We start from the raw sequence: 10,548 nt of genomic DNA, 5'->3' as shown, positions 1-10,548 counted from the left end.
AAGTAAAAAGATGAGGCGGACACGTGTCTTCAATAACGTGCTTTATTGTATTAAAACCACAAATACAGGCATGCGCAGCTGCGCTCCGGTGCGCTCTTATAGCACTATACAGTACACCCCTGCACACGCATATACTATATCATTGTGCCCCCCCCCCCACACACACACACACACACTTCTGAAATGATTCCGGCGCGCCTGGTGTAACAATACTTGTCTTGGTTTTGATTTAAGCAGAAATAATGATGTATGTGAACTATAATGAAACATAAGGCAGAACACAAACCAACCCGGGATACTGTGTGTACTGGTATTACGGAGAAATGATGGAAATACAGTTAAAACAAACAAGCATGGTCACATCAGTTGGTATGGCGACGACTGAGATGATGGGACAAATGTTGTGTTGTCACCCACTTTGTCACACTAAGTGGAAAATTGTTGGGTTTGAAAACAGGGTTGGCAATACATAAAAGGCAAATGCAAAAATGTATTACAACCAAAGCATCCAAAATCACATAGTGATTTTTAAAACTTTAGAATATAGTTTATAAGCTTTAAAAAATTCCAATAGACAAGCATTTCACTTTACTTAACACTAGAACGACCAGGATTTCCCTCCTACCTAAAACAACCATGGGCGGTCAAAATGACCGCCGCGGTTTTTAAACTCTATATTGTGTCAAGATAAATACCCAGTTGAGATATTAATGCATTACATATGTTAGTATGTCCGTTATGAAACTAACTGACACCTAAATTAAGATGTTAACAACTTTAATACTATTGTAACCGGTTATTTTGTTGCCCGGTGCGGGATTCGATACGGGGTGTAGAGCACCACAAGGCGACATCACTAACCGCTCGGCTAAAGGGCCAGACCCGTTAGCTAGGGACTAATGTGTCTTAATACTAGTTTACAGTCGTCACCCTCCCCGGAAGCGCGCCCTCGCGCTTGTTCTTCTCGCGCTCCGAAGAGACTTCTGAGGATCTGCACACTTCCGGATCCCACCGCTGCCACTAATGTAACCGGTTATTTTCTTGCCCGGTGCGGGATTCGATACGGGGTGTACTGCACCACAAAGCGACATCACTAACCGCTCGGCTAAAGGGTCAGACCCGTTAGCTAGGGACTAATGTGTCTTATTAGTAGTTTACACAATTTTTCAACCAATTTAAAATGGCGGCTTCCCAACGCCTGTAAATACTGCAGCGCCTCGGTGGTAGTCATGGTGCGTCTGTAACGGCGTCTGTAACCAGACATGTTGGCTATCATCACACATCAAGTTTAGACTATTTCTCTGCACTGGAGGGCGCTAGTGTGTTTCTAGGACAGAGCAACGAACTTCACCAAGGAAATGACGTCACCAACACACGTCATAAATACTGACTTGACGCGCAAATTAGGAGACAGTCATTTTGACAGCTCATGGTCGTTTTGAGGTAGATCTTATCGTAACTTTTTTGCGTACAATTGAACTAAAACTCATTTTAATGCAAATATATGTAATTTTAGGAGAAGTCAGGGAGCGGCAGGTCTGTATCTTTTTTCCAGTTATTAAACTTTGACAATCCAAAACGGTCATAATGAGCGTGTTAAAGCGTCAGAAAGACACAAGTGTTGATTTAAAAGGCTTTATAATGTACTGCGATCGTGTGGTCACACCACATCACACACACACACACACATTCTACAGAAGTGGGTTGTATCACCTTTTTCACCTTGTCAGTTGCTCTGTATACAGATATTTAGACAGACCCTTCTCAAACCAATATAGGCACTTATAGTAGATGGCGCCAACACATGTTATTAAAATGCTTTAAGCGCAGTTTGCGTAGCCTACATTAATAGTGGGCTTCATGAAGTGTTGCCTTTTTAATGTTTGTTCTTTCTTAGTTTTCTCTATGATTCATTAATCAACAAAACATACAAGAACCAAACATCCAAAATCATGGAACCTGAGCTGACCCTCGTGTATAGTTTGCAGAGATGAAACGTCAGACAGAAAGCGTTGTGTCTGTGCAACACTTTCTGCCGGAGTTATTCATTCTCCAATTGTTGACTCGGTCAACAGACGCCTATAGGAGCTCTCGGCCTGATGTGGACAGAGGCGCCACAGCTGGAGACTCGCTGCATATAAGAGCGGCGAGGCTCTGGCACTCGTGTGCAGTATAGTGTAGCTGGACAGTCTTGGTTCGTCGTGTGTCCTTAAGTTGAAGTGACCGGTGTGGCTCCAAGATGCTCCGACCACTGCTCTGTGTGCTTCTGGGCTCCGCCGTCCTGCTCTGCAACGCCGCTCCTCTGGTGAGTGTGTACGACTATGTAATAACATATCACTGTGCAGAAAAAAGCTGAAGTGATGCTAGAAGGTATCTGAGGTGCAGTAAAAGTGTGCCCTCTAAGCAAGGTCCCTGGCTCTGCATGTCTGTGACCTATAAGGTCAGGGTGTTTTCTGCAGTGTGTCCTTGTGCAGATTTCCAAATTGTGAGTTAGAACTATTAGACCTCATGGCCCACATCTGCAGGTATTTTACAGCCCACATCTGCAGGTATCTTACGGCCCACATCTGCAGGTATCTTACGGCCCACATTTGGCCTTGAATAATGGTGTTGACTCAGGGTGAGTGTGGCTGCCTCAACTCGGCCACACTTGGGCCACATTTGGGCCACATCTGGGCCACATAGTATGTGCTGTAACCCAGGTCAAGCCCGGTTCATTACATTTGGGCCACGTCTGGCCCACACAACAGTTGCCGGTGCTGTTACTGAGCCGTAAGTACCAAAAGTGCCCCAGATTAGGCCCAAACGTGTCTGCTACCTGTGTTAAGGCATCCATGCCAGCGCATGAACGTAGAAGAGTGATTCAACCTAAGCCGAACAACCTGTGCATTAAACAGTGCTAACAGACACCCTGCAGCCAATCAGAAAAGGGTACTCTCCGTGACTATGGTATACGTACATCTGAATCAGCCAAGGAGTAATGCAGAACCATCCTACCCACCTTCCCTTTTCATCCATCAGGAAAACGACAATGCGCTGCACCACAGCACATTTAACCCTCGTGTTGACCACACATGGTGTGTACTGCCCTGGTCTGAAGGGTCATGCATGACCCGCCTTCATTAAACCTCCAAATGAAAGCAACATCATTTCATTTTAAACCCCAAATCTGTTTTGCATGAAGAAACAACCTGTCATTCATCACAACCTGTGTGACTATCTGGGTTTTCCCTCTTCACACTGCAGAAAGACTGCATTTAATCAGTGGACACCCCTTGTTTTTATAGGGTCACGCATGACCCACATATGTCATGGACTCACATGTGACCCACACATGTCTTAGGGTCACACATGACCCACACATGTCTTGGGCTCACACGTGACCCACACATGTCTTAGGGTCACATATGACCCACACATGTCTTATGCTCACACGTGACCCACACATGTCTTAGGCTCACACGTGACCCACACATGTCTTAGGCTCACACATGACCCACGCATGTCTTAGGCTCACACATGACCCACACATGCCTTAGGCTCACACATGACTTACATGTGTCTTAGGGTCACACATGACCCACACATGTGTTATTGTCACATATGACCCACACATGTCTTAGGCTCACACATGACCCACGCATGTCTTTGGGTCACATATGACCCACACATATCTTAGGCTTACACGTGACCCACACATGTCTTCAGGTCACACGTGACCCACACATGTCTTAGGCTCACACATGACCCACACACGTCTTAAGCTCACACATGACCCACACATGTCTTAGGCTCACACATGACCCTAAGACAATCTTACTACCCTCGTGGTGCACAGCTGTCATGGAAATATGAACAAAAACCATGTTTCCCTTTTTTTAATGCTGGGGTCCCTGTAGGAAAAGTCATCTCATTCCAGGTGGACATCAAAACATCATGTAGAGTCTTTTCTCCGCTGTTCAACTCAGTTATGGTTCGTTCTGACCCGGAAGACAACAGTGTAAACCTGCCCCATGTCCGGTGGTTAATACTTCACCTTAAGCCAGCTCTCCATCAGCTGCGCCGCGCTGTGTCAGGACTGGGCTTGCATCTCTGGTCACCGATTTATCCAAATTATATTCGACCTGCCCACGTGCGCCAGCGCCTGTAGCCAGTTAGACAGAAATGGGGCAGGTCGACGTAGTAAAGCGTCCCTCCGTGTGTAGTGGTGGGCTTGACACTCAGGAATTCCCTCGAACCTAAAAGATTGGAAGGTTGGAAAAACAAGCCAACAAGGCATTAAAGTGTCCCTGTTTGATGCATGTGTTAAGATAGCCTCCCTGTGTAGAGCCTGGGGGGTGAAGAGGTAGGAACACCCCTGGATTAGACAAACGAAAATAAAATCATGTTGCACTGGAAAGAAAAATATCTGTTTCCCATAAGCCCACCAGTCACGGCCGAGGCGCTCTGTGAAGGTACAGATGTGTACAGCTGGATGCAGAGTTGTGTTTGTACTCCAGCAGACTCACGGGGAGCCGAACACGAAGTGTCCTCTGATGGTGAAGGTTCTGGACGCAGTGAAGGGGGCGCCAGCGGGCTCTGTGGCGCTCAAGGTTTCTCGGCAGGGAGCCGACGGAGAGTGGCAACAAGTAGCTAATGGGTAATCATTCCAATATGGCGCCTCGTGTGGTCATGTGTGCTGTTCTGCTCGTTGGACTGATGGCTGTACATGCAAAAACATGCATGCTTCTTTAAACTGTTGACAGAACAGAACAGTTGTGGATTTTCACCCTTTCTTTGTTTTGTGAAGCGTAACAGACGTGACGGGAGAGGCCCACAACCTGATCACAGACGAGGAGTTTCCGGCTGGTATCTACCGCGTTGAGTTTGATACCAAGGCTTTCTGGAAATCCCAGGGGTCCACGCCATTCCATGAGGTGGCCGATGTGAGTAATGAGGGTCGTCAGGGTCGCAGAGTCTCTAGCCTACAAGAAGCTCATGGAGGATTCTAGACGACACAAACACATTAATATTTAGCTTGTTTTTCATTACTTCATTATTCAAAGAGGCAGAAACAAGCCAACAGATTCAACTCTTGAGTGCAATAAGACTTCCCCCCTCCACCTTTTTCTCCCCAATTGTACTTGGCCAATTACCCCACTCTTCCGAGCCGTCCCGATCTCTGCTCCACCCCCTCTGCTGATCCGGGGAGGGCTGCAGACTACCACATGCCTCCTCCCATACATATGGAGTCACCAGCCGCTTCTTTTCACCTGACAGTGAGGAGTTTCACCAGGGGGACGTAGCGCGTGGGAGGATCACGCTATTCACCCCCAGTTCCCCCTCCCCCCGAACAGGTGCCCCGACCCACCAGAGGAGACGCTAGTGCAGCGACCAGGACACATACCCACATCCGGCTTCCCACCCACAGGCACGGCCAATTGTGTCTGTAGGGACGCCCGACCAAGCCGGAGGTAACACGGGGATTCGAACCGGCGACCCCCGTGTTGGTAGGCAACAGAATAGACCGCTACCCTACCCGGACGCCACAATAAGACTTTTTAAGGGCTAACCTTCATCCTGCCTTGAAACATCATTATTAAACACTTCAAATACAATGTAGTAGTATTGAAGCCATGAGTTTTCCTGTGTCCATGGTCATACTTCAGCGACAGGACTTTACAATGCAGTTAACTTCTCATGGAGGTGGGGTTTATCTTATCTATTAATATCAAATGGGTATTACATCAAAATGACCTCAATATCCTTCAGTAGGTGTAGTGCCTTGTCTTATTACATTACCTTAGCTTTGGTTCAAGCAAGAACAACAAGGAAACACAGGAGCACCCTGGAACTTCAGTTGAAGAGCAGTCGAGGTGAGGGCAAGTAAGAAAGTCATTATGCAAGGCATTCACACAAAACCTAAGTGGACTGGACTTAAAAAGAGGACCGTTTTCTGAAACCTCTGAAGGGGGAGATACTTCTCCCTGGGTACAGGGGGAAGTATCCAGATCACACCGCAAACCTTACATTTATTACAAGTACACATGGACAGTCAAATCAGTTTGCAAACTTGCTAGATTGAGCAGTGAGGGGGACACGTCCCGTCATCACGTCCCCTGCAGAATAAGCCAGCATCACCAAAGACGCGTCCTCGGGGAGCTGAATCAGCCCGTTGCCTGGAAACGCAGGACGTTATGCTCTAGTGGTCAACGTCACCTCACACTTTTGATGATACTCACGCCCTTCTGGTCCATTCGTTCTGCTGGTGTAACCACGTGGGGTCGGTCATCACGAAATGAGCGCGAGCACAGGGTCAACAAAATCTTAACCACTTTTGAATTCCAACAGCAGGGAACAGACTCAAAATACTCAACGAAGTATGTCCGTCAGTTTATCAGAATGCATGCTTTGCAGTTCTTACCAAAGTAAACCTGGGTGTTGCATGGTGAAAACCAAACTAAACCGAACTTTAGTGAGACCAGGACCTGTCCATCCTAGCCTCCACGCGGGCAAACTGTAGGCGAGCTCCAGAGAACTAAACTCGGTCTATCTTAACAGCCTCTGCCCAGAGGCAACCCTGTCTGCTGATTCTGGCGCTTGTCTTTCTGTTTTAACGGTGAAATTTGTGATTTCCCTGATCAGCCCCCCCCCCCCCCTGGCGGGGAGAACTACAAACAAGGGGTAGCACTCATTATGGCTGGTGTGCCATCGGCTCAGCAGTAAACAGGTCCCACCTTTGTTAAAATGGGTTCCACGAATCAAAGCTGACACAGACGGTCTAATGTGGTACAAAGCACATCAAACTATATCCCGGCACTGCTCTACAGTCTATTGACTGATCCACTGCTCTACAGTCTACTGACTGATCCACTGCTCTACAGTCTACTGACTGATCCACTGCTCTACAGTCTACAGACTGCTCCGCTGCTCTACAGTCTACTGACTGGTCCGCTGCTCTACAGTCTACTGACTGATGGTCCAAATGAAGCATCGCCACATTGTGGCCACGCTTCAGTTGTTGTTTCCTGTTCAAGGAGGGACGTGTTTGCCTACTCCACCAAAAAGTTCAACAGCGTCATGCAGAGGCTGGTGAGTGTCTCCGTTGGTAAAGGTGCCAGTTAATATTATGTTACCCGACTTGGTGATCCAGATGGATAAAATAACTATTTATTAATGAAGGAAAATCCCAGATTTCAGCAGAAATACCTAATGGGGGAACAAAACCGCAAGAGAAACACAAGGCCTGAGACCCAGAACCTGTAACGCTTCATAATGACTACTGTGTTTACAGGCACATCACAATTCTGATGTCAGCCTGACTGAGTCTGAATAAGGCGAGCCCATGAAACAATTTTTTTTAAACGTCTGAATAATATCTTAGCTGGAGTAAGCAAATACCATGGTGTTATATAAAATGCAACTTGATTGATTGATTGATTGATTGAAATACCAATCTGACATACATGGCGACAGAAAAATAAATTAAACGAAAAATAATTCTTAGCATATTGGTTCTACCCTGCAAGTGCCCTCATGCTCAAAGGGAAAATAACAGATTTTCAACATCATCTATATCGATATCTATCTGTAACAGGGATAGCACGTGGAAAACAACCGCAGATGTTCCTGATCATTTCTGGATCTTTGGAGCAGCAGTGAAACCGAGTTCTTTTCCGTGCGCCAAGTGATGTATCGTGACTTAATTTGGTGGCCAGAAGTACAACCTAGCAGGGTTTCTAGTATTCTAATCTACTCTAAACATACAGTTAAAAAGCATATTCTCATTCTCTCAACTAAGAAAAGTTTGTTGGTGTAAATGAGGTCCCATAACACTAGCGCAGAGGGTTACATGGATGATGATACAGAAGCTTGCATGAAGACTCTGAACAAGACAACGGTGATTTCTCCGTCAGTCTAGTACGTACATAGTGAAGATTTTGTTGCTTCAATCCACTACATTACTTATTAGTACGGAATGCACATACACAAAACCAACAGTGGAATTTTGCTTTCACATTCTAACTGAAACTGCCAAAGATACATCAAGAATCCTGGCTGTGGGCTCAGACAAAATAGGAAACCAGCACACAGGGACATGCTAAGAGAGTGCTGTGAAAGGGGTGTTTAACGTTGTTATTTGGATTATACTCTCTATTATATTAGCTGGAATTTGAAAGGAAAATGTTTTTTTTCACAATGTCAAAAGCTTAATGGGTTTATTGCCCTATTTTGAAAAAGGACCTTAATTGTGTTTACTTAAGTAATTTCGCTGTAGACACCACAGAGACCCCCAGGCATGGATCGGTGGATCTGTCTATCAATCTGTCTTGTTAACAGATATTCAACTATATCTAAATATTTTATTTACAAAACTCTCCCATTCCATATTTATACATATCAACTTGAGTGTCAGAAGGTTAAGCAACAGCCTAGAAAGGATAATGAAATTTGTAGAATGTAATGACAGTGATAAACATTCTCATGACAAAAAGGGAGAGTAGGGAGCCACAGAGTTAGCCCTGGGGAACCTCACTTTTAAGTGTATGTGAAGACTTGGTTATAACCAGTTACATAGAGGCACTTTCAGATAATCACTATTGTGCCAGTGTAAAGAATTCTTAAACCACTGAAAAATCTGCTAAATATTAATTGATAGGCATCAAACAACATCAACAAGACATACATAATTGGTGAAAGGTTCAGCAAACAAATATTGTCTCAAATTCTGGAAAATTATACATATATATATGTACATTTAAGAAATGGAAACGGATGATCCGCTGTGGTAACCCCTAACGGGAGCAGCCGAAAGTAGTAGTAGTAGTAGATATATATGTACATTTGTATTATTCCAGGATATATTGGCTAACCATTACAATCTGTAATCTGAAGCAAAACGTCACAATATGAACATTTGGTGTAACAAAACTCGCAGCTTGGTTGAGAGTGTAGAGAGGAAATCTGATCTAAGGAATCTGGGCTAAATCAAGCAAACTGGGCTTCGTGTCCCAACTGCTGTTCTGTTTGCTATTCTACTCCCTATCTGTCACTGGTATTTTTAAACCGTTTTCAGAACAACTTGGCCAAAGGCCATCTCCCCATGTGAATGAATCTGCACTGACACCAAATGCAGCGAACCTGTTCTCTCTCCTTCCCACATGCACAATTTTTTTCTCAGTTTGTCTTCTACTGAAGTGTACATATTTTAACATTACTCAGTTTGTCTTCTATTTAAGCGTATATATTTTAACATTACCTTTTTAATATATGGTAATTTATGGGCAGCCTTTTATGTCATCTACTGGGCAAACGCTGTGAGCGGAAAGGGGCTTGTGATAGGGTTGTTACTTAACTGAGTTGTTGTGTTCTGTGTTGTTCTGTGTGAATAGGTGGTGTTCCAGGCCCACGCTGAAGGTCATCGTCACTACACCTTAGCCCTCCTACTTAGTCCCTACTCCTACACCACTACTGCAGTCGTTGTCAATGCACATTAGTGATGTCTGCGCACAACATGTTTACACAGTATGAATGTTGGGACAGACAGCCAATGTTTAAGTTGCAAGCTGTTTGCACATTTACTTTGCAGAGTGGATATCACAACAAAATGTCCTTTTGACTTCCATTTGAGAGTGAACTCACAGTGACCGAACAACTGACATGACTTTCAAATGCAGTGTCTTCTTTTTTAGCAAGAATTGATTTTGTCACATTACTCTGCTGAGGTGGCCTTACACAAGCCATCAGTGCATGACTAGGTTGTATTTGTTAGATTTTCCACTTTTATTTGAAATGATCTTGGAAACTGTATTTCTTTTGAATTTTGTTTTTTGTAAAGGACTGTACCAAAACTACCCAAGTATTGACCAAAGGCCATCAAAGGACTTATTTATTTGATTGTGGATCTTAAATTGTTCTATTATAATCTATTAAACTGCAAAAACACAAAAACATTGACCTCTCCCAATACACACAATGTGTTAAACTATCACTTGTCGTATATATATAGTATATATATATATATATATATATATATATACACACACACACACACAAGACCCAGCCTGCCTGTTCAAATATGTAATAAAGTTGGTAGACAGCTGCCTGACTTGCACCATCACGGTCACTCACAAGGGTCTTCTACACTTAGAAGAGGATTTGTAGGTAGCTCTTCCATGTCACTGGATTAGTCTCACGATTGTGTAATAAAAGATTAGAGACACTTATTCAAATATTGGTCTATAGTGGAACGGTTTGTCTGCTTTATTTTTGGACTTTGACTTCAGAAAGAATTTGACAACTTGAAGTAAATAAATGGAAGTTATAATCAAGTGAGACTTTATTACTTATAGCAGTTAAATAAAGTATTAAACAAGTATTTACATATGTGTATGATTCCACTTTTAAAGGAAATTACCCAACTGTGTTTTCATTTGTTAATCATAATGCCCATCTTCTATGGTTCTATTGTCTTTGCCCATTCGGAACAAACGAGTCATGACAGGTAGTTTTCCATAACATGGTAATGAAGTCTTTATTAAGTCTCCAGTTGACAAAAAGAAAAAATCT

General features: G+C 44.0%; 1 protein-coding gene across 3 annotated transcripts; it reads left to right on the top strand.

The window, feature by feature from the left end:
• The first annotated feature begins 2,180 nt into the window (after positions 1 to 2,180).
• ttr (transthyretin (prealbumin, amyloidosis type I)) lies at positions 2,181 to 10,344 on the top strand. Of its 3 annotated transcripts, none has more exons than XM_056277667.1 (4): positions 2,181 to 2,305; positions 4,500 to 4,639; positions 4,790 to 4,925; positions 9,372 to 10,344. In XM_056277667.1, the coding sequence occupies exons 1-4, from the start codon at positions 2,240 to 2,242 to the stop codon at positions 9,474 to 9,476; spliced, it is 447 nt and encodes a 148-aa protein (XP_056133642.1). In that variant the 5' UTR covers positions 2,181 to 2,239; the 3' UTR covers positions 9,477 to 10,344. The 3 variants fall into 3 exon arrangements, with proteins under 3 accessions (XP_056133642.1, XP_056133644.1, XP_056133643.1); XM_056277669.1 differs by lacking the exon at positions 9,372 to 10,344 and adding an exon at positions 5,337 to 5,589; XM_056277668.1 differs by having other exon boundaries at positions 2,189 to 2,305; positions 4,503 to 4,639.
• Positions 10,345 to 10,548: the final 204 nt, after the last annotated feature.

Source organism: Lampris incognitus, chromosome 3, assembly GCF_029633865.1.
Source record: "Lampris incognitus isolate fLamInc1 chromosome 3, fLamInc1.hap2, whole genome shotgun sequence".
NCBI lineage: Eukaryota > Metazoa > Chordata > Actinopteri > Lampriformes > Lampridae > Lampris > Lampris incognitus.
The sequence above is the reverse complement of the archived record's forward strand: the minus strand, read 5'-3'. Positions and strand labels throughout refer to the sequence as shown.

Bases quoted from the DNA above. Each gene is read 5' to 3' on its own strand.
- ttr (XM_056277667.1), top strand. From the start codon at position 2,240: ATGCTCCGACCACTGCTCTGTGTGCTTCTGGGCTCCGCCGTCCTGCTC. The intron at 4,640-4,789 runs GTAATCATTCCA...TGTTTTGTGAAG, and splicing joins TGGCAACAAGTAGCTAATGG to CGTAACAGACGTGACGGGAG. The intron at 4,926-9,371 runs GTGAGTAATGAG...CTGTGTGAATAG, and splicing joins CATTCCATGAGGTGGCCGAT to GTGGTGTTCCAGGCCCACGC.